The sequence below is a fragment of the Oryctolagus cuniculus genome, chromosome 12 (genome assembly GCF_964237555.1).
Source record: "Oryctolagus cuniculus chromosome 12, mOryCun1.1, whole genome shotgun sequence".
NCBI lineage: Eukaryota > Metazoa > Chordata > Mammalia > Lagomorpha > Leporidae > Oryctolagus > Oryctolagus cuniculus.
Window position 1 is genome coordinate 89292843 of NC_091443.1, and position 24092 is coordinate 89316934.

Below are 24092 nucleotides of genomic sequence, written 5' to 3' on the forward strand. Positions count from 1 at the left end.
GGGAACATCCGTCTGGAGCAGGACGCTGGGGACACAGCTGTGCTTCGCGGAGTGTGTGTACGTTCCTGTCTGCAAGTCACCCTCCAGCAAAACCATTACTAGAGAAAAAAATCACGGAATCTCCAGAAATCAACAGAAATGAAGCCAGACTGATCCCAGTAGAGTGTTTGTTCTGTTTTACTTTTTATAAAATGACAGGATAACATAAACCTTTTTTGCTTTCTTTTTTTTTTTCTTAAGATTTATTCTTTTAATTGAGAGGCAGAGTCACAGACAGAGGGTAAGACCAAGAGAGAGGTTTCCACCTGCTGGTTCACTCCCCAAATGCCCACAATGGCTGGGGATGGGCCAGGTGCAACCCAGGAATCTGGAACTCCATCCACGTCTCCAACATGCATGGCAGGGGCCCAAGCACTTGGGCCATCTTCTGCCGCTTTCCCAGGCCCTTAGCAGGGATCTGGATCTGAAGCCGCTCAGGACTCGAGCCCACGCCCGTATGGAATGCCACTGCCACAGGCAGAAGCTTAAACTACTATGCCACAGAGTCCCCCCCTCCCCGCCTTTGTTTTGCTCTTTTAGAAAAAATATTCATTTGAAAAAAAGAACAGAGAGAGAGGAGACCCAGAGAGAGAGGGCTCAGCCAACTGTCGGTTGACTCCCCAAACGGCTGCAACAACTAGTCCTGGGCCAGGTCAAAACCAGGAACCAGGAACTCCATCTGGGTCTCCTACGCAGGTGCAGGGGCTCGAGTCTTTGGGCCACCTTTCACAGCTTTCCCAGGTGCATTAGAGGGAGCTGGATTGAAGTGGAGCCGCTGGGACTTGAACCAGTGCTCTGATGTGGGATGCAGATGTGAGAACTGCAGTCTGGGGCCAGCGCCATGGCACAGTAGGTTAATCCTCCACCTGCAGTGCTGGCATCCCATACGGGCCCTGGTTCAGTCCCAGTGGTTCCTCTTCCAATCCATCTCTCTGCTGCGGCCTGGGAAAGCAGAAGATGGTCCAAGTCCTTGGACCCCTGCACCCACATGGGAGACCCAGAAGAAGCTCCTGGGACCGGCGCCACTGCTCACTAGGCTAATCCTCCGCCTGCGGCGCCGGCACACCGGGTTCTAGTCCCGGTCGGGGCACCGGATTCTGTCCCGGTTGCCCCTCTTCCAGGCCAGCTCTCTGCTGTGGCCAGGGAGTGCAGTGGAGGATGGCCCAAGTGCTTGGGCCCTGCACCCCATTGGAGACCAGGAGAAGCACCTGGTTCCTGCCATCGGATCAGCGCGGTGCACCGGCCGCAGTGGCCACTGGGACTTGAACCAGTGCTCTCATGTAGGATGCAAACGTGAGAACTGCAGTCTGGGGCCAGCGCCATGGCACAGATTAATCCTCCACCTGTGGTGCCAGCATCCCATTTGGGCCCTGGTTCTAGTCCAGGCTGCTCCTCTTCTGAGCCGCTCTGCTATGGTCTGGGATAGCAGTGGACTTGCGTGGGAGACCGGGAAGATGCTCCTGGCCTGGCCCTGGCCATTGCGGCCATCTGGGGAGTGATCCAGTGGATAAAAACTAAAAGCTTGCTTGAAACTGGCCGGTTCAAGTCCCAGCTGATCCACTTCTGATTCAGCTCCTGGCTAATGTGCCTAGGTAAGCAGGAGAAAATGGCCCAATTACTTGGGCAGACCCAGAGGTGGATTTTCAACTCACTGGGGCTGGGTAAAGCGTCAACCATATGTATATACTGAAAGTGTAAATTAAAGACCTAAATAGCAACAAGAAATGTTCATAAAGAGAAGAGGAATTTTTATTTTTGCTGTTTAAAAATAGACACACTCCACAGCAACAGTTGTTTTAAGATGCAAATACATATTATACATCACCTGAATCTACTGAAGACATTCAAAACAGCTGCTGCTTATTTACCGGTGATCATTTATTTAGAAGTCATACTTGTACAAAAATAAATGCTAAAGAGAATAAGTTTAATGTGACAAAGTTAACAGGAATATGCGTAAGATTTACTACCTAAGGATTTTCACACACAGACAACACATACTCCTCCTGCGCCTGCAGAGCCATGACTTAACAGGCAGAGGCAGAGGCTCGTGCGGCCACAGGAGCAGCCCTAGGTGCACAAAGCTTCACAGGCTTGGTCCGCTGGTATTTCCTCCATCTTTAATTCCTCCTCTTCATTCCCAGAAGTGGCTGCGGCACTGCTCTGTGGACAAATGGAAATGTCCTTGCTTGACCCACTTCCCTCAGCCTCTTGATCCTCACCAGTATGAACCTCTTCAATAGTCTGTGTTCTGGGTGTGTTCATTGACGTATCTGAAAGAGAAACCAAACCATTATCACTTATTTAATTACATGATTCTGTCTCACCTCATGTATACAAATCTCTTCAAAAACCTAATTTTGATCACTGTCTTAGAAATATAAACCTTTTTATATATGTAGGAAGTCCACTGAAATCACAAAGAGGACCAGGCACTTGGCCTCACGGTTAAGACACCTGTATCAGAATGCCGGGTTGACTCCCAGCTCTGGCTCCTGGTTCCAGCTTCCTGCCACCCATGTGGAGACCTTGACTGAGTTCAACTCCTGGCTTCAGCCCAGCCTAGTCCTGTGGATTTCAGAAGTGAGCCAACGGATGGGGAGCACTTATCGACTCTGCCTCCCAAATAAAATTAAAAAAAAAAAAAAATAAACCAATAATTTGATAATTTCATGTCAACTTTAAAGAGTGGGCACTGTGGCATAGCAGGTTAAGCTGCCACCTGGGATGACTGCAGGCCTGCATGGAGTACCTCTACTTCCCACTTCCTGTGCAACACCTAGGAGGCAGCAGACAATGGCACAAATACCTGGATTCCTGCAACCCACGTAGGAGACCTGCAGGAAATTCCTGGATCTTAGCTTTGGCCTGGTGCACCCTTGGCTGCTGTAAGTATTTGTTAATCTTATAAATAGAAAGTGATCCTTAACTATCTATTTTCAGGTATATGTTGGTTTAAAAAAAAAAGAGCCATTGTTGTCAATAATAGTTGTACCTTCATCTCAGTTGCCATGGGTGGGCTGTATTGTGGTCCAGTGGGTTAAATTGTCACCTATAACGCCAGCATCCCATACGGGGGCACCAGTTCACATCCCAATTGTTCCACTTCCTATCCTGTACCCCCCCCCTTTTTTTTTTTAGGATTTATTTATCTGAAAGGCAGAGTTACAGAGAGGCAAGGTGGAGACAGAATCTTCCATCCGCTGGTTTACTCTCCAAATGGCCACAACAGCTGAGCTAATCCGAAGCCAGGAGCCAGGAGCTTCTTCCAGGTTTCACACGGGTACAGAGGCCCAAGGATTTGGGCCATCCTGTACTGCTTTCCCATGTGGAATGCTGGCACCACAGACATTGGCTTTACCCATATGCCACAGCACTGGCCACTGCTCCACTTCTAATCCAGCTCTCTTCTTTTTTTTTTTTACTTTTTTTTTTTTTACTTTTTTTTTTTTTTTTTTTTTTTTTTTTTTGACAGGCAGAGTGGACAGTGAGAGAGAGAGAGAGAGAGAAAGGTCTTCCTTTGCCGTTGGTTCACCCTCCAATGGCCGCCGCGGCCGGCGCACTGCGGCCGGCGCACCGCACTGATCCGATGGCAGGAGCCAGGAGCCAGGTGCTTTTCCTGGTCTCCCATGGGGTGCAGGGCCCAAGCACCTGGGCCATCCTCCATTGCACTCCCTGGCCACAGCAGAGGGCTGGCCTGGAAGAGGGGCAACCGGGACAGAATCCGGCGCCCCGACCGGGACTAGAACCCGGTGTGCCGGCGCCGCTAGGCGGAGGATTAGCCTAGTGAGCCGCGGCGCCGGCCCCAGCTCTCTTCTAAGGCTTGGGAAGGCAGTAGAAGATGGCCCAAGTCCTTGGGAGAACCAGTGGAAGCTCCTGGCTCCTGGTTTCAGATTGGCCCAGCTCTGGAAGTTGAGGCTATTTGCGGAGTGGGCCAGGAAATGGAAGCGCTCTTTTTTTTTTTTTTTTTTTTGACAGGCAGAGTTAGTGAGAGAGAGACAGAAAAATCTTCCTTCCGTTGGTTCACCCCCCAAGTGGCCGCTACAGCCAGCGCTGTGCTGATCCGAAGCCAGGAGCCAGGTGCTTCCTCCTGGTCTCCCATGTGGTTGCAGGGCCCAAGTACTTGGGCCATTCTCCACTGCACTCCTGGGCCACAGCAGGGAGCTGGACTGGAAGAGGAGCAACCAGGACAGAATGCGGCGCCCCAACCGGGACTAGAACCTGGGGTGCTGGCCCCGCAGGCGGAGGATTAGCCTAGTGAGCCATGGGATCAGCCCAGAGCTCGCTCGCACTCTGCCTTTTAAATAAATAAATATTTAAAAATAAATTAAGTATTTTAGAACCTATTCATGGGAGCCATAATTGCAGCATACTAGTTAGGCTGCTATCTCCAACAATGGCATCCAATATGGGTACCAGTTTAAGCCCCAACTGCTCCATTTCTGATCCAGCTCCCTGCTAATGCACCTGGGAAGGCAGTTTAGATGGCCCAAGTACTTGGGCCCCTGCACCCACATGGGTGACATGGATGAAGCTCCTGGCTTTTGGCCATCTACTCCTCCTGCTCTATTTGTAACTCTGCCTTTCAAATAAATAGGTAAATTAAAAAACAAAAAAAGAAAAGGAAAAAAAGAGATGTATTCATGTTGCAGCAAATGGCTTTAAAATCCTCAATGGGTACACAATGTACAGTTTTATATGATTAGAATTGTATCACAATAAGTTTTCATAATTATGCTAAAGACAGCATGTATCACATCCTTTAAGGAGTTCGAAAACATAGCTTTAAAGTATTTAAAATAAATTATTAAATGGTTAAGATAATTGTTTGAGAGCCAAGGAGAAAAGGAAAAAGGGAGAGCAGCAACACTCGCATATGCTGGTTCACTACCCACAAGCTTCCCTGGAGAAGACCGTGTGTGTGTGTGTGTGTGTGTGTGTGGCCACAGTTTGAATAAGTGAGCCAGGAACAGGGAATTCAATTCATGTCTCCTGTAAAGGTGGCAGGAACCCAGCTACTTAAGCCATGACCATTGCCTCCCAGAGACCACGTAAGCAGGAAGGCAGGCAGGAAATGAACCCAGAAGCTCTGATGTGGGACACAGGCATCTCAACCAGCATCTTGAACAATCATTCACACTTTTGATTCCTAAAGATACTTTGAGAGGATAGTAAAGAAGTTACAATGTCTAACAAGCCCTTGATGTATTAACAGGAGCCCATAAAACTCAGCATGACAGGTACCGTGTCCTGAGGACTGACTGTCGCTCAGCAGCCTTGCCTGCCTTCTCTCCAAGGCCAGCTGCTTATTTCTCTCAATTCTTTGTTGTTGCTCTTCTGTCAGGCTTCCACTCGATTCAGAGACAAACTTCGCACTTTCAGATGAGTTCGTAAAAAAGGGATCTATTTCAGCAACAGTTATATCACGGTCATTATTCTCTCCTACTTCATCTGCAGTAGAAAAGGAAACGTTAGTACATCTGTAGTATTAGACTAGTTACAGAAGGAGCTCGTCTCAGTCAGGGACAGGTGTCTACCTAAAGAAATAATTTGTAAGGCATGAGAATGTGAGAATAGGGGCCAGCACTGTGGTGTAGCGGGTAAAGTCGCCAGCTGCTCCTCTTCCCATCCAGCTCTCTGCTGTGGCCTGGGAAAGCAGTGGAAGATGGCCCAAGTCCTTGGGCCCCTGCACCCACATGGGAGACCCAAAGGAAGCTCCTAGCTCCTGGATTCCGATCGGTACAGCTCTGACTATTGTAGCTATTTGGGGAGTGAATCAACAAATGGAAGCTCACTCGCTCGCGCGCTCTCTCTCTCTGCCTGTATGTAACTCAACATTCAAATAAATAAATCTTAAAAAAAAAATAAAGAGAATGTGGAAATATATACTTGATTTAAAGACATTTATAAATTACTTATAATGAGGCATGTTAGTCAAATGGAAATACTATTTAAAATATGCATGAAAGGAAAAGTTCTTAGTTATGATTAGAAATATTTTATGCTTGGCCCAGTAAGAGAGCTTAAAGAATCCAAATCATTTTCTTGTTCTACATCTTAATTTCTGGCCATAGTGTCTCTGTATAGCATACACTCATATTTTTATGTAGGCCATTATCTTTTTTTTTTTTTTTTTGACAGGCAGAGTGGACAGTGAGAGAGAGAGACAGAGAGAGAAAGGTCTTCCTTTTGCCGCTGGTTCACCCTCCAATGGCCGCCGCTGCAGCCGGCGCACCGCGCTGATCCTGGCAGGAGCCAGGAGCCAGGTGCTTTTCCTGGTCTCCCATGGGGTGCAGGGCCCAAGCACCTGGGCCATCCTCCACTGCACTCCCTGGCCATAGCAGAGAGCTGGCCTGGAAGAGGGGCAACCGGGACAGAATCCGGCGCCCCAACCGGGACTAGAACCCGGTGTGCCGGCGCCGCAAGGTGGAGGATTAGCCTATTGAGCCACGGCGCCGGCTAGGCCATTATCTTTTATAGGGCAAAGCAGACACAAATGAAAAAGGAAAAGAAATTTGTATCTGCAGATATATTCCCAAAATAATGTTTAGAAAATAAATGCTCTACATTATTAATGTTAACAAACTCGTAAAACCACCTATATCAGTTATCTCAAAGTAGGATGCCTCCAACGTGATCCACAGTGGTAAGGATTAGATGTTCCATTTAAGTATTAAGAAGAGTAAGTTTTACAAATATGTTTAAGATCTTATGACAGAGTCACTGTCATCTGTGAGCTCCCTAGAAGGGTGAGAGAGCGGGGCCTCTTTTCACACTGGGACACAGTTGTTTCTGACTGCCCAGTCAAGTAAACACACAGATATGATCTTGTCTCACCCAAACAATTCCAAAAAAACACATGAGCGGTAGCTTAAAAAAGATTCTGCAAAAGAACACAGTGTCTCCTATTGGAATAGAAGCACAAGCAAGAAATAAGAAAGGAGGAGCCGGCGCTGTGGTGTAGGGGGTAAAGCCAATGCCTGTACTGCCAGCATCCCACGTGGGCACTGGTTAGAGTCTGGGCTGCTCCACTTCCAATCCAGCTCTCTGCTGTGGCCTGGGAAAGCAATGGAAGATGGCCCAAGTGCTTGGGCCTCTGCATCCACGTGGGAGACCTGGAAGAAGCTCCTGGCTCCTGGCTTTAGATCGACCCAGCTCTGGCCATTGCGGCCATTTGTGGAGTAAACCATCTGCTGGTTTACTCTCTCTCTCTCTCTACCTCTCTGTAACTGTGCCTTTCAAATAAATAAATAAATCTAAAAAAAAAAAAAAAAAAAAAAAGAAGAAGAAGAAGAAGAAGAAAATGGCAGTAGTGTCATTTCAAGTCCTCTCTACATAGTCACATTATGGAAGTAAAAATTATAAACCGGGGCTGGTGCTGTGGTAGCAGAATTAAGGGAAATAAGAACTATGGAAAAAAGCAAACAGCAAAAAGGGGATCAGGAATGGTGTGGCTGGGGTGACGTCACTGTGTTGACATATGAGCAAAGTTTGAAGAAGGTAGGAAAGTCAGCCATGGAGAGGACAGTGTTTCAGAGAGAGGACAAGGGTAAAAGCCTTAGGACAGAAATGTGTCCAGAGGTTCAGGGAGTGGCTACGGGTACATGCAGTTGAGGCATGCAAGGGGAAGAGTAGAGGTGAAGCGGCAGAGGGAATGGGTGAGGGTCGGGGCAGACTCCACAGGGCCACGCAGGACTTCTTGACCTAAAAACTCTGAAGAGTGACATGACTACTATTTGTGAACAATACAAAAACTTCACACCTAATTTGTGAGAAAAATGGACTGAAAAAATAGAAAAAATTTGCAACTCCAACAAAATTCCTTGCATTAGTAGACAGGAGTGAGAAATAAATGCCAAGACTTATTAAGGGCAATTAATGTTTTCTTTTTTTTTTTTTTTTTTTTTTACTTATTTGACAGGTAGAGTTAGACAGTGAGTGAGATAGACAGAGAGAAAGGTCTTCCTTCCATTGGTTCACCCCCAAATGGCAGCCACAGTTGGCACTATGCCAATCCGAAGCCAGGAGCCACGTGCTCCCTCCTGGTCTCCCATGCAGGTGCAGGCGCCCAATCACCTGGGCCATCCTCCACGGCCCTCCCGGGCCACAGCAGAGAGCTGCACTGGAAGAGGAACAACCAGGACTAGACCCGGTGCCCATTTGGGATGCCGGCGCCAAAGGCAGATTAGCCAAGTGAGCCACGGCACTGGCACGCAATTAATGATTTCTACTTCCATTTGGATGTATGTAATTTTGCAAGGTAAGACCAAGATTAAAAAACAAAAATCTAATCTCCAATCATACCAAGAAATACTAGCCCAAGATCTTTATAAAATATTACTCAATGGAATATTTAATCCCATTGTTCTTACTTTAAAATTGTAATGTAATGTATTTTTGGTGAGAACAAAAATAGGTATTAATATCAGAATAGAAGTATATGTATTAAATCAGTACACACATTAAATAAATGTTCAAAACATTTTAGGCCGGCGCCACGGCTCAATAGGCTAATCCTCTGCCTGCGGCGCCAGCAACCCGGGTTCTAGTCCCAGTCAGGGTGCCGGATTCTGTCCCGGTTGCTCCTCTTCCTCTCCGGCTCTCTGTTATGGCCCAGGAGTGCAGTAGAGGATGGCCCAAGTCCTTGGGCCCTGCACCCGCATGGGAGACCAGGAGGAAGCACCTGGCTCCTGGCTTCAGATCAGCTGCAGCGCACCAGCCACAGCAGCCACTGGGGGGTGAACCAAAGAAAAAAGGGAGACCTTTCTCTGTCTCTCTCTCACACTGTCCACTCTGTCAAAAAAAAAAAAAAATTTTTTTTTTTACTCTTGTGGTCTTTAAAGATTTAGAACCTATTCTCTTAAAATACAAAGAAAACAGGTTCCACAACCATTAAGGCCCTCTGAGTTGAGTCTCCTCCCTGTACCCTGCGTTTCAGCACACTTCTGTCCCCTAAACGACCATGTTAATTTATGCCTTAGCACAAGGGGTTCCCTGTTTCCAAAATCTCCTCTGGCTGACCTTCACTGCTTACCATTCAGATTACGTGCGGTACCTCCCCGGTGAAGCTCCTCCCTCCCCTCCACAACACACTATGCTCTTTTGTACCCACCCAGTGCCCTACTCATTCTAATTACAGCACTCCCCAAACTACTGGCAATAGTTTGTTGGTCTGACTATTCAGTAGTCTGTTAGACTATACGCTGTAAGGGGCCTGAGTTTATCCATATGTATCCCTGAACCTTTAGAACACAGTTGAGCAGCAAACTCAAACAGTGGTGCTGAATGAACAAACTAACCTAGTAGTATTTGTTGTAGGATCCACTACTGCAATAACTCACTTCTTTATATATACCAAATCCTGTGCCATCAGTACATACCATATCCTACCAAAAAAACCTAAAATCCTGGATTGCTTAAATCACATTCCTTCACACGTTTAAAAACAACTTATAAAATAACTTTGGAGGGACTGGAGTTGTGGCACAGCAGGTGAAGCCTCTGCCTGTGACGCCAGCATCCCATATGGGTGTCAGTCTGAGTCACAGTTGCTCTACTCCCAGTCCACCTTCTGCTAACAGCCTGGGAAAAGTCAGTGGAGGATGGTCCAAATGCTTGGGCCCCTGCTACCCATGTGGGAGAATGAGATGGAGTTCTAGGCTCCTGGCTTTGAGCTGACCCAGCCCTGACTGTTGGGGCCATCTCCATGGTGAACAAGCAAATGGAAAATCTCTATGTCTCTTAGTCTCATTCTGTAACTCTTTCCAATAAATAAATATTTTGAAAATAAATAACTTTGAGGAACTCTATATGGAGATTATAGTTTCCACATCTATTAAAAAAGACAGGGGCCAACGCTGTGGCACAGTGGGTTAAAGCCCTGGCCTGAAGCATCAGTATCCCATATGGGCACCGGTTCCAGTCCCAGCTGCTCTTCTTCCAACCCAGCTCACTGCTAAGGTCTGGGAAAGCAGTAGAAAATGGCCCAAGTCCTTGGGCCCTTGCACCCATGTGAGAGATCCAGAAGAAAATCCTGGCTCCTAACTTCGGATCCAGTTGTTGTGGCCAACTGGAGAGTAAACCAGCAGATGGAAGACCTCTCTCTCTGTCTCTACCTCTCTGTAACTCTGTCTTCCAAATAAATCTTTTAAAAAAAGAAGAAAGAAAGAAAGAAAGACAAGACAAACATTCATGTATGGAGCCATCGCACAGAAAATCTGATAACTATACAGACTCTGTCGGCAGGAACCATCTGTTTTAATGTATGTGACTGTCTATGGTTGCACTGTACAACTAACAAATGCAATCAATACCAGGAACAGTCACAGAGGTCTTACTAAAGCCAGGACCTACACAGAATGAAAAGCAACCTTTCATCAACAAGTTATTCTGTATTGTATGTAATTTTATGACCAAGTGCTATAAAGGGTTAAAGGTTACCAGCATTCTCAAAAGCTCATTTTCAGGGATGACACTGTGGTAGAGCAGGTTAACCGATCACCAGTGATGCCAGTGTCCCACATTGGAGCATCGATTTTAGTCTTGGCTGCTCTGTTTCCAATCCAGCTCCCTGCTCACGCACCTGGGAAAACAGCATAAGACAGCCCAAGTATTTGGGCTCCTGCTAACTGCATGGGAGACCTGGATGGAGATCTGGGTCCTGGCTTAGACTTGGATCAGCCCTGGCCATAGTAGCCAAGTGAGGAGTCAACCAGCAGATGAGAATCTCTCAAGTAAATACATCAATCATTTTTTTAAAAAAGCTATATGGCTAAATATATTTTTACAACGTATCTAATGGCAATTCAACCACTTTTTCTAAGATTTCTTTATTTGAGAGGCGGAGTTACAGAGAAAGGGAGAGACAAAGTTACTCCATTTGCTGGTTTCACTCCCCAAACGGCCGCAATGGCCAGAGTTGGGCTGATCCGAAACCAGGAGCCAAGAATGTCTTCCAGATCTCCCATGTGGGTACAGGGGCCCAAGCACTTGGGCCATCTTCCACTGCTTTCCCAGGCCATAGCAGAGAGCTGGATCAGAAGAGGAGCAGTTTGGACTCGAACCGGCACCCATATGGGATGCCAGTGCAACAGGTGGGGGCTTAAACTACTATGCCACAGCACTGGCCCCTCAACCATTTCTTTTTTTATAACAAGTTCCATATACAATATCCTAGATGCACCAACGCATCTAATGCATTTAAAAATGCATTCCTATGTACTGTGCTTTAACTACATACAAAATATAGACCTAAGAATCCAGTCCTATAATACTGCCTAGATGAACCATGTCCATTTTTAAAAGCAAAATGGGGGACCGGCGCTGTGGCGCAGCGGGTTAACACCCTGGCCTGAAGTGCCAGCATCCCATATGGGCGCCAGTTATAGTCCTGGCTGCTCCTCTTCCGATCCAGCTCTCTGCTATGGCCTGGGAAAGCAATAGAAGATGGCCCAAGTCCTTGGGCCCCTGCACCCTCGTGGGAGACCTGGAAGAGGCTCCTGGATCCTGGCTTTGGGTTGGTGCAGCTCTAGCTGTTGTGGCCATCTGGAGAGTGAACCAGCGGACAGAAGATCTCTCTCTCTCTGTCTCTACTACCTCTCTCTGTAACTCTTTCAAATAAATAGAATAAATCTTTAAAAAAAATGGTTACAAAGTAGAACAACTTGTATTCTTACCATTATTGCCAACAAAATCTTCATGTATAATAGGGAGATCAAGTCGAATTCGTTTTAGACAAGTCTGAAAAATAAAAAAGAATTATTTTTATATTTCTTTTTTTTTTTTTTTTTTTTTTTTTTTATTTTTGACAGGCAGAGTGGACAGTGAGAGAGAGAGACAGAGAGAGAAAGGTCTTCCTTTTTGCCGTTGTTTCACCCTCCAATGGCCGCCGCTGCAGCCGGCGCACCGCGCTGATCCGATGCCAGGAGCCAGGTGCTTTTCCTGGTCTCCCATGGGGTGCAGGGCCCAAGCACCTGGGCCATCCTCCACTGCACTCCCTGGCCATAGCAGAGAGCTGGCCTGGAAGAGGGGCAACCGGGACAGAATCCGGCGCCCCGACCGGGACTAGAACCCGGTGTGCCGGCGCCGCAAGGTGGAGGATTAGCATATTGAGCCACGGCGCCGGCCCTATTTTTATATTTCTAACAATCATTTTAGAGGGAGAAATGGTCATTTATTCAATTCTTAGTTTTGAAAGCACTATTCTTCAAATAACCACTATTAATTTTCCCTACCAAGGCACATTTCAAAATGAAGACCCCCCAAAAGCAATTTAGTCCCAACTAAATCTGTCCTTGTGTTATTTAGTATCATGAATGATATTCATAATAACCTCAACACTTACCTGCACTTCCTTTTTATTTCCCAGATATTCAACTCTGTCAATAAAATCCTCGAACTGCAGTCTGGGGAACAGCCTGTGCGCCCAGTGCTCCATGTGTCTGATGAGTGTCCTCAAGTCTTCAGCCTAGCACATAAAAATAAAAACACAACAGAAGCCTTTGTCAGCAGATCCCAGAGCTCAGCAGCAGCACCAAAGTCACTGGTGTCACGTCACATTTATAAGGTTGAGAAACTTTCAGAAGTTTAGAAAGAAAAATATTTACTAAGGGCTTAGAGGACTGCGGTACAGAAGAGTACTAGTTACAGATTTTTAAAAATCAGAAGAAAAAAAATCCCAGCACAAAAATGTAATAATGTTAAATGAGAAGCATGTGTGTGTCTTTTCACAAACATAAAATAAAACTCCCAAATATGTTCAGTAAAATATATCGAGGTCTCTTTCAGGGATAACTAAAAACTGAGACAGGTCCCTAAATCATAAACAGAAAACGAAGCACTGAGAATTCAGAACTGTAACAAAAAATTCAGAAAACTCAAGGGCAAAGACTCTAAAGAAAATTCTCAAACCACAATACCTTTCTATACTTAAAATTCCAATTAAACATTAAATTTTTTTAATTAAAAATAAAATTGAGGCCGGCGCCGCAGCTCACTAGGCTAATCCTCCGCCTAGTGGCGCCGGTACACCGGGTTCTAGTCCCGGTTGCCCCTCTTCCAGGCCAGCCCTCTGCTGTGGCCAGGGAGTGCAGTGGAGGATGGCCCAGGTGCTTGGGCCCTGCACCCCATGGGAGACCAGAAAAGCACCTGGCTCCTGGCTCCTGCCATCGGATCAGCGCGGTGCGCCGGCCGCAGCGCGCCGGCCGCGGCAGCCATTGGAGGGTGAACCAACGGCAAAGGAAGACCTTTCTCTCTGTCTCTCTCTCTCACTGTCCACTCTGCCTGTCAAAAAAAAAATAAAAAATAAAATAAAATTGAGTAAAGAGAAAAGTTATAAATTTGTTTTTCCCATTAAATATTTCATTCTCTATTTAATATTTTAAATGAGAAAATGATTGAAAGCACAGGCTCTGGATCAGACTGAACATATTTAAATCCCAATTCCATCACTTTGAATAACTCAATTTACTGCTCTGTAACCTTTTTTTTTTTCATATATGAAAACAATAAGAATGTTGGGCCTATAGTGTATTTGCTTTTATTGGACTCTGTATTTAGTTGAGATTAAGCCTTTGACTATGATGTAAATCAAATGTGTTACCTCCAAAATAATAAATAAAAATATGGGCCAGCGCCGTGGCTCAATAGGCTAATCCTCTGCCTGCGGCACCGGCAACCCGGGTTCTAGTCCCAGTCGGGGCGCCCGATTCTGTCCCAGTTGCTCCTCTTCCAGTCCAGCTCTCTGCTGTGGCCCGGGAGTGCAGTGGAGGATGGCCCAAGTCCTTAGGCCCTGCACCCGCATGGGAGACTAGGAGAAGCACGTGGCTCCTGGCTTCAGATCGGCGCGGTGCGCCGGCCGCAGCACACCAGCCGCAGCAGCCATTGGGGGGTGAACCAATGGAAAAGGAAGACCTTTCTCTTTCTCTCTCTCTCTCTCACTGTCCACTCTGTCAAAAAAAAAAAAAAAAAAAAATTAGCTATTATATTATTGTTACTTGACCTTGTCTGGAAATCAGGGGTAAAGACAATCAACTATCCCAGTAAGTAAATATATAATGATGACAACACAATGTTTTCTTATTTTCCTCTAAAATCAAGGTACATGTCCTTTCACAAAATCTTTCAGGGCTGGCACTGTGGCATAGCAGGTAAAACCGCTGCTTGTGATGCCAGCATCCCATATCGACACCAGTTTGAGTCCTGTCTGCTCCACTTCAGATCCAGCTCCCTGCTAATGCGCCTGAGAATATAGGCGAGAATGGCTCAAGTACTGGCCCCTGCACCCATGTTGGAAGTCCCAGAAGAACCTCCTGGCTCATGGCTTCGGCCTGACCCAGCTCCAACCATTGCAGCCATTTGGAAAGTAAAGCAGTGGGGGCCGGTGCCGTGGCTCACTTGGTTAATCCTCCATCTGGGGCACCAGCATCCCATACAAGCACTAGTTCTAGTCCTGGCTACTCCACTTCCAATCCAGCTCTCTGCTGTAGCCTGGGAAAGCAGTAGAAGATGGCCCAAGTGCTTGGGCCCCTGCACCCACATGGGAGACTACAAAGAAGCATCAGGCTCCTGGCTTCTGATCAGCACAGCTCTGGCCATTACAGCCATTTGGAGAGTGAACCAACAGAAGGAAGACCTTTGTCTCTCCCTCTCACTGTCTGTTAACTCTACCTCTCAAATAAATAAATAAAATCTTAAAAAAAAAAAAAAAGGAAGAAGAAAGTAAACCAGTGGATAGAAGATATCGCTGTTACTCTGCCTCTCAAATAAATAAATGAATATTAAAAAAAAAAAAAAAATCAAGCACCTAAGATCATTTTCCAGTTGTTGGGAAACCACCTCACAACGTCATATTAGATCAAAGGAATACAACAGGAAAAGCTAACTATAATAAATCACAAATTATACATAACAGTAGGAATTTTTTTTTTTACAGATTTATTTATTTGCTTGAAAGGCAAAGTTACAGAGAGACAGACAGACAGAGAGATCTTCCATCCGCTGGTTCACTCCCCAAATGCCCACAGTGACTGGGCCAGATGCAAGCCAGAAATCTGGAACTCCACCCAGGCCTCCAATATGCATGGCAGGGGCCCAAGCACTTGGGTCATCTTTCGCTGCTTTCCCGGAAAAATTAGCAGGGCGCCTGATGGGAATCAGAATACCAAGACTTGAACGGGTGCTCTGACACAGGATGCCAGAGGTGCTGGCTTCACCTCCTGGGCCACAACACCATGAATTGCCAAGGGGAAAGTATAGAATACTATTTACAGTATACACTCTCCCAGTCTGTCCTCACCAACTGAAGAAACAGAAAATGTGTATCCTTTGTGTAAGTTTGCTTATTTTAATAAGGGCTGGGGCCAGCACTGTGGCTCAGCAGGATAATGCCCCGGCCTGAAGCGCTGGCATCCCATATGGTCGCCGGTTTGAGATCCGGCTGCTCCACTTCCAATCCAGTTCTCTGCTATGGCCTGGGAAAGCAGTAGAGGATGGCCCATGTCCTTGGGCCCCTGCACCTGCATGGAAGACCCGCAAGAAACTCCTGGCTCCTGACTTCGGATCAGCGCAGCTCCAGTCATTGTGGTCAATTTGGGAGTGAACCAGCAGATGGAAGCAATCTCTCTCTCTGCCTCTCCTCTCTCTATGTAACTCTGATTTTCAAAAAAATAATAGGTCTTTAAAAAAAAAAAAAAAAAGAGCTTATTTTAAACATAATCAAGACTTTATAAATTCAAATCACAAATTCACCACTACCTGAAAACTGTATCAAGGGCAATGAACTAACAGAATTGGGTATGTTTTTCAATACCCTGATTTATGTTTAGTTTTGTAGTCAAAAAGAACACAAACTTGTTTTCCCTTATATCCACTAAAGCTGAGAAAATGCACAATTTTTGAACCTCTCAGGCTTGAAATCCTAGGGGAGTCTTCTGACTCTTTTTCATTTTCCTGTCTTCATCTCTTTGTTGCTCCCCTATTCAGGTTATTATCACCTCACCCCACTGGAAAGCCAACAGCCTCTGAGCTGCTATCTGCCTCCAGTCTCTTTCCCCTTCCAAATCATCCTGCACAGCACACGACATTAACATTATTCTACCTGGGATCTGAAATGCAAACTCCAAGTGCAACCCTTACCTATTAGCACCAGTCACTGAAAATTCTGAGACTAACTTAGTTCCATTATATAGTTGAAAACTAAGAATACACGTGAGGGCCAGTGCTGTGACACAGCAGGTTAAGCCTCTTCCTGCAATGCCAGCATCCCAGAAGGTGACAGTTCAGGCACTGGCTGCTCCTTTTCTTTTTTTTCCTTTTTAAAAGATTTATTTATCTATCTGGAAGGCAGAGTTAAAGAGAGGCAGAGTTAGAGAGAGAGAGAGAGAGAGAGAGAGAGAGAGAGAGAGAGATAGGTCTTTTATCCGCTAGTTCACTTCCCAAATGACCACAACAGCCAGAATTGTGCCAATCTAAAGCCAAGAGGCAGGAGCTTCCTCCAGCTCTCCCACATGGCTACAGGGGCCCAAGGACTTGGGCCATCTTCCACTACTTTTCCAGGCCACAGCAGAGAGCTGGATGGGAAGTGGAGCAACTGGGATACGAACCAGCACCCATATGGGATGCTGGCACCACAAACGGTGGCTTTACCTGCTATGCTACAGCACCGGCAATGCTGCTCCTCTTCTGATCCAGCTCCCTGTTAGTGTGCCTGAGAAGGCAGTGGAGGATGGCCCAAATGCCTGAGCCTCTGTACCCACATGGGAGACCCAGAAGAAGCTCCGAGCTCCTGACTTTAGCCTGGCCTAGTCCCAGCCATTGCAGCCATTTGGAAAGTAAACCAGTGGATGGAAGATCATACTATCTCTTTCTCTCTCTGTAATTAATTTTTTTTTTGGCTTTTTATTTTTTGTTTTTTGTCCCCTGACCGGGACTAGAACCCGGGGTGCCAGCGCCGCAGGCACAGGATTGGATTGGCCTATTGAGCCGCAGCGCCGGCCAAATAAAACCTTAAAAAAAAAAAAAAAAAAAAAAAAAAAAACGGAGGCCAGTGCTTTGGTATAGCCGGGAAATCTGCAGTACCGGCATCCCATATGGGCGCCGGTTTGAGTCCCAACTGTTCCACTTCCGATCCAGCTCTCTGCTATGGCCTGGGAAAGCATCAGAAGATGTCCCAAGTGCTTGGGTCCCTGCACATGTGGGACACCTGGAAGAAGCTCCTGGCTCCCGGCTTCGGATCAGCCCAGCTCCGGCCAGTACGGCCAACTGGGGAGTGAATTAATGGATGGAAGACCTCTCTCACTTTCTTTGCCTCTCCTCCTCTCTCCGTGTTAACTCTGACTCAGATAAATAAATAGATCTTAAAAAAAAAAAAAAAAAATACTACCCTTTTCACTACATCACAACTGTTTCTCAAGAGATATATTATTATCTGCAAGGCATTCTGGGATTACCAAGAACATAATGAGTGTACAGTTCTGTTGCCATTTTTAAAATTTATGTATTTGAGAGGCACAGAATAGTGACAAAATGAGATAGAGCAAGCAAGCGTGTGCGCTCCCATCCACTGGTTTACTTCCTAAATACTCACAACTAGGGGTGGGACAGGCCAAGAACTCAATCCAAGTTTCCCACTTGGGCGGCAGGAGCCCAAGTACTTGAGCTATCACCTGCCTGCCTCTAGGGTGCATTTTAGCAAAAAGCTGGAATTGAGAATGGAATTGGAACTTGAACCCAGGTACTCCAATATGGGGTGCAAGTGTCTCCACTGAAGTCTTTTTTTTTTTTTTTTTTTAAGATTGATTTATTTATTTGAAAGGCAGAGTTACACAGAGAGAGAAGGAAAGGCAGAGATAGAGGTCTTCCATCCACTGGTTCACTCCCCAACTGGTCACAATGGCCGGAGCTGCACCAATCCAAAGCCAGGAGCCAGGAGTCTTCACATGAGTACGGGGCCCAAGGACTTGGACCATCTTCTACTGCTTTCCCAGGCCATAGCAGAGAGCTGGATCAGAAGTGGAGCAGCCAGATCTCGAACTAGCGCCCATATGGGACGCCCGTGCTTCAGGCCAGGACGTTAACCCGCTGCGCCACAGCGCTGGCCCCTCCACTGGAGTTTTAACCATGAGGTGAAATGCCCACCACTATTGCTGTTTAAAAAAAAAAAAAAAAGTTTAAGAGGATGGTGCTGTGGCATAGCGGGTAAAGCCACAGCCTACACTGCCTGCATCATCCTATATGGGTTATGGTTCAAGCCTTGACTGCTCCACTTACAATCCAGCTCTCTGCTATGGCCTTGGAAAGCAGTAGAAGATGGCCCAAGTCCTTGGGCCCCTGCACCTGTGTGGAAGACCTGGAGGAAGTTCCTGGCTCCTGACTTCAGATCGGCCTAGCTCTGGCTGTTACAGACATATGGGGAGTGAACCTGCAGATAGAATATGTCTCTCTCTCTGCCTGTGCCTCTCTATAACTCTGCCTTTCAAATAAATAAATAAAATAAATCCTTTAAAAATGAAAATCCAACTTTTCTTACCTCATGACCTTTACCTTTGAATTTTGTCTTATCAAACACATGCCTTAAGGCTGGAAGTCCTCTCTCTGAAATTAATCTGTAAACAGAAACAATTTTGAATCTCAAGTCTTTTAAAGTCATATCCAAACCAAGACTATTAAGAAGAAAAAATATTTTCTACTGAACTGGAAAAAATATTTAGAAAACTCTGATCTTTCAATCATCCTAACCAAAAGTTTTCGCATTAGAACGATGAATGTAAAGAAAAACTATAAATGCATAAGAAAATAGTGACTGTACCTCTGAGCATCCAGCTTGGGTATATTCCTCTTAACTGTTCTCTTTGGAGGTACAGGAACAGGTACTCCAGTCCCTGACTCTAATGAAATATACTGAGATTTAGAATTACTTACATAATTGAAGCCTTCCTTATAAAACGTACTACATCTGAGCCAATCAATGGATACCCGAACACGGAACATTGTTCGGAAACTCTCTACAGACCTTCATCATGCTCAGCCCCTTCAGCAGGTCTCTCTGGAGAGGCTGGAGGTGGAAAAGGAGGAAAAGTTTCATCTTCTGTATGCTCGTAATCTGGTAGGTCAATCAAGCCATCCTCCTGTGGTTCTCCCATCTCTTACTCTGGCGGAAAGAAGCAAAATTATTTTATTCAGGGGCCGGTTCTGTGGCGCAACGGGTTAACGCCCTGGCCTGAAGCGCGGGCATCCCATACGGGCACCAGTTCTAATCCTGGCTGCTTCACTTCTGATCCAGCTCTCTGCTGTGGCCTGGGAAAGCAGTGGAAGATGGCCCAAGTCCTTGGACCCCTGCACCCACGTGGGAGACCTGGAAGAAGCTCCTGGCTCCTGGCTTTGGATCAGTGCAGCTCCGGCCGTTGCGGCCAGTTGGGGAGTGAACCAGCGGATGGAAAACCTCTCTCTCTCTCTCTCTCTCTGCCTCTCCTCTCTCTGTGTAACTCTGCCTTTCAAATAAATAAATCTTTTAAAAAATTATTTTATTCAACTAACTAAATCAAATGTTATTCATCAACTTCCACCTGCAGCAAAATCCATGTGTTTCAATTAGTTAAAACACAACTCACACATCATGGAAAGAAGTAAGAAAGATAACAATTATGGAAAGAATAAGAAATGACTAGGCTAGCAATCAGAACTGAGTTCTAATGCAGACCCTACCACTAAATAACTGTCCAATAATTTTACATTAACTACTTCTGCTTACCAATTGCTCTTCCAGGTAAGGTTTCCTTTGAGGAATGGGAAATTGTCTTCATATTGGTAACTTAAAACCATGTTTTTCAGGACCACCTTAGTCACAGTAACATCAGATACTGTTGGTCAATCCCCTTCTCTAGGAAAACGTCTTCCGTATTCCCCAAGTTTTCTTCCCTCTCTGGACACTCCTGAATCTTCTCTGTAGGTTCATATTCTTCTAATCTGACCATTAAGCATCCAGACTCCATCTTAGGTAGGCCCTCTTTATTCATTTGTGTACATGGCTTTAATAATCATTTACTTGCAGATGACTAATTTTTATTCCTAGCCAAGGCCTCAAATCTGAGTGACTTCCCACTTGGCAGCTCTTAAGTATCTCAAAGGCATCTATCACTCACCACGTATGAAGCTAAACTTCCAAATGTTCCCACTTCAGTAATGTCCTCTCTCTGGCTTGTAAATCAGAAACCTACAAGTTTATCTTTGACGATTCTCTCCCCAACCCCCTCCGCATCCTCATTCCATTTCCTAAATCTCTCTTGAACCTGTGCATTTCTCCTTGCCTTGAAAACCACTTCTCCAAATTGCTTGCTTGGGGCCGGCGCCATGGCTCACTTGGTTAATCCTCCGCCTGCGGCACCGGAATCCCATATGGGCACCAGGTTCTAGTCCCGGTTGCTCCTCTTCCAGTCCAGCTCTCTGCTGTGGCCCAGGAGTACAGTGGAGGATGGCCCAAGTGACTGGGCGCCCGCGCCCGCGTGGGAGACCAGAAGGAAGCACCTGGCTCCTGGCTTCGGATCGGCACAGCCCCGACCGTAGCGGCCATTTGGGGGGTGAACCAATGGAAGGAAGACCTTTCTCTCTGTCTCTCTCACTCACTGTCCACTCTGCCTGTCAAATAAGTATAAAAAAAAAAAATTGCTTGCTTGGATTATCCCCTACTTTTGCCTCCTTCAACCCATTTTCCATACAATTAAACGGAAGCTTTGAAATATGAAGTTGATTACACTGAGACTTAAGCATTCCAGTGAGACTTATGCACATCCACTCTCAGGATAAAGACAAAACTCCGAGGCCCTGAGAGATCTGGCCTCTTCTTTCACCCACTGCCTCACCTCCCACCACTACAGGCTGCTGCTTTCAATGCCTTGAAAGTGTCAATCGCTCAGGTCGCCCGGCCTCTGCAAATGCTGTTCCCTATCCCGAAAGCTCTTCACTGATGCCTTAATTCTTTCAGATCTCAGATCTCACTTCCTCAGAAAAATCTACTCCAACTTCTCAAAACTCCCTCTTTAGTAAGTGTTCAGTGTCAAGTACAAGTTTTAATACCACTTGCCTTTGGGGCCGGCGCTGTGGCGTAGCTGGTAAAGCCGCCACCTGCAGTGCCAGCATCCCATATGGGCGCCACTTCCCATCCAGCTCTCTGCTGTGGCCTGGGAAAGCAGCAGAAGATGGCCCAAGTCCTTGGGCCCCTGCACCTGCGTGAGAGACCTGGAAGAAGCTCCTGGCTCCTGGCTTCAGATCAGCGCAGCTCAGGCCATTGTGGCCAACTGGGGAGTGAACCAGTGGATGGAAGACCTCTATCTCTGTCTCTACCTCTCTCTCCTTCTCTCTCTATGTAACTCTTTCAAATAAATAAATCTTAAAAAAAAAGCACTTGCCCAGTTCCAACAACCTTATCTGCAGGGTTCTTTAATGTTCATCTCCAGTACCAGACTCCAATTCTGAAAGGGCAAAGACCAGCTGGGTCTCCTCATGCTCTACCTCTGCATCCCTAATGCTGGTTGGTACACAGCAGGTGCTCACTCTGGATTTGCTCGATGAAGGAATTCAAGAAAAAAAAACTCCAAAGCTCCCCCCAAACTGGAACTCGTGGAGTTGGATGATCTCTAAAAGCTCACCAGTTCGAAATCTCTATGCCCACGAAGACATGAGCAAAGCACCGACTCCCGACGAGGCCCCACTGTACCTGCAGGTAAGCTACCAAGGGCAGCAGCAGGTCACTCATGCCACGCCAGTCCCCAGCTAGAGGAAGCCGACTTAGCCCTGCGGGTAGACGTGGGGTGCACACCTTGGAGGCTGACGGGGAGCTCCGAACTGGAGGCCAGCAAGTGTGGGCTCATCAAAAAGGTGACTCCTACTAATCTGTGCAGTGACCAAGATGTTCACACCTCACGCCGGGTCACCGGCCACGTGACCGCCTCCTTTTACTCTCAGTGAGGCTGTCTTCCTTCCACCTCTAGTCCCGGACAAGCGCCGGCCACAAATCTAACTCCAAACACCCCAACTTTCCCGCGCTGTCACGACGGAAGCCCCCGACGTCCCCACTAAGGTGCCACCCCTGCAAGACACACAACTCCCAGCCCTCTCCTCATCCTCGCTCCCCGGCACAGTGGCTTCAACCTCATTCATTCACCCAAGGGCCACAGCACGCTTTGCACGTCTGGAAGTCCCCCGTGCAGAAGCTGGGGAGGGGGCCACATCAGGAACACGATCCCGCGCTTCAGGGAGAGGCAGCCCCGAAACTCTGAGACAGGTAAACGCGTCCAGCCCTACAGGTCGAGGCCGGCCAGTCCCGCTCGGGCCAGGTCCGCCTCGCTCCTCTCCGCCAGTCCCTTCGTCCCCTCCCCGCGACTCCCCAGTCTTCTGGTCCTCAGCCTGCCTCCTGGGCCGCCACCATCCTCCAGAACCGCACTCGCCCACCACCGCGCCGCCTCACCTCACTCCGAAAGCATCAACCACAACGCGGAGGTCCAGGTCGAGGGGAAACGGCGCTTCTCGCGAGACTCAAACCGCGGCCGCGAGACGAGGGCTCGTCGTTAGGCGCCAAATCCGTCCGTGGCCTGGGCAGGGCCTCAGGGAGCCGCCCCGCCCCGCCCCGCCCGCCGGCCCCGCCCCCCGGAAGCCCGGGCGCCTCTCTCCGGGACGCGTGGCTTCCTGGCTGCAGGGTTCTCAGAACTGGCCCTCCTTGCTTGCTCGGCGCTGGGCGGGAGCTTTAGGTTTTGGAATTACATCGGTTTTTAGAAAAGTGAGTGGGAGTAAAAAGGCTAAAGGAACCAGTGTTGGGTGGGAAACTACCACCTCTGTAGAGTGAACAGAATTCCTGGAACACAGAGGTTTCACACTCATTAAAACAATGAGTTTGGGCTGATGGGCTGCGCTGTGGCCTAGTGGGCTAAGCCTCCGCCTGGGGCGCCAGCACCCCATATGGGTGCCGGTTCGAGTCCCAGCTGTTCCACTTCCTATCCAGTTCCTGCGGATGGCCTGGGAAAGCAGCAGAAGATGGCCTAAGTGTTTGGGGCCATGTCTCCCACACGAGAGACCATCCCCTCTCAACTCTAACTTTTAAATAAATCTTTAAAAACAAACAAAAAGGTTAGGGTTAATCTAGGCACAAAAATGTCCAGCACATCTTACCTTTTCTACTTTAAAAAGAGTGAGTCCAAACATATTTGTATTTGCTCAAATGCACACATAGCTGGGAGGAAATATGTATAAACAGTGTGGAATGAGAGCTTAATTGTACTTTTTGTGAACATAGAAGCATATTAGCTATCCAAAAAGCTGAATTGAAGAAGACTGCTCAAGCAAATACATGAAGGAAAAATATGAAGAGCTGACAAATCAAAAAGATAAGTGGGAAGCATTGGCAGTTGTGGGGAGCAACTCGGACTAGACTAAGTTACTGGAATTAAGACTTATTCTATGCATCTGCTCTCCCACAATATGGCGCTGGGAGAGGAGGAAACAGCTTCTACACAGCTGCCTCCAGTTCAACCAATAAACAGCAGGACCTGCTCCTGATTGGAGGAGAGCAGAGTACTCGGCGTGTGGGTAGCAGAGTTGGGATTGGTGGAAGAGACTATAAAGGAGGAGAGAGACAACATGCACCAGGAACATCTATCTGAAGGAACACCTGTGCAGCCCCCGAGAGAGCCGGCCGGCGGTGTGCCGCTCCCCCGCAGAAGTGGGGAAAGTGGCAGGGGGAACCGCCCTTCCACGGAGGTGGAAGGGTCGGTAGCCAACCCGGGAAGAACCAGCAGCAAACCCGGGGAGGGCCGAGCAGACAAAAGAACAACGCAGGGTCCTGTGTCGTTCCTCCGCGAAGAGGGGGAGCGACAGGCAGTATTCTCTACTTTTCTATAGTTTGAGAAATTTTATTAAAGACTTCAGAGTGGGGCAACTACAGTTCCCAGTAAGGTACTGTGTACTGAATACCCAGTGTAAAGAGGAGCAGGCAAGCTCCAAATATAAAGATGAGGAAATAGACTAGTTGCCTGTTTTGATTGCTTAATCCTGGGTGTGAATTATTG

General features: G+C 47.1%; 1 protein-coding gene and 1 non-coding gene across 3 annotated transcripts; both read right to left on the reverse strand.

Moving 5' to 3' along the window:
• Positions 1-1766: 1766 nt before the first annotated feature.
• TIPIN (TIMELESS interacting protein) lies at positions 1767-22654 on the reverse strand. Of its 2 annotated transcripts, none has more exons than XM_008268860.4 (8): positions 22499-22654; positions 19049-19186; positions 18845-18923; positions 18566-18641; positions 12383-12505; positions 11715-11778; positions 5284-5490; positions 1767-2312 (listed from the first exon to the last, which is right to left on the reverse strand). In XM_008268860.4, the coding sequence occupies exons 2-8, from the start codon at positions 19176-19178 to the stop codon at positions 2110-2112; spliced, it is 882 nt and encodes a 293-aa protein (XP_008267082.1). In that variant the 5' UTR covers positions 19179-19186; positions 22499-22654; the 3' UTR covers positions 1767-2109. The 2 variants fall into 2 exon arrangements, with proteins under 2 accessions (XP_008267082.1, XP_069910495.1); XM_070054394.1 differs by lacking the exon at positions 22499-22654 and adding an exon at positions 19787-19869.
• LOC127484055 (small Cajal body-specific RNA 14) lies at positions 10230-10365 on the reverse strand. The gene has a single exon (XR_007910836.1). It is a non-coding gene; the product is annotated as a small Cajal body-specific RNA 14 (non-coding RNA).
• Positions 22655-24092: the final 1438 nt, after the last annotated feature.

Coding starts and splice junctions, on each gene's coding strand:
- TIPIN (XM_008268860.4), bottom strand. CDS start 19,178: ATGGGAGAACCACAGGAGGATGGCTTGATTGACCTACCAGATTACGAG. Junction 18,642..18,844: donor CCCAAGCTGGATGCTCAGAG/GTACAGTCACTA, acceptor TTCTGTTTACAG/ATTAATTTCAGAGAGAGGAC. Junction 5,491..11,714: donor AGATTTTGTTGGCAATAATG/GTAAGAATACAA, acceptor TTTCTACTGCAG/ATGAAGTAGGAGAGAATAAT.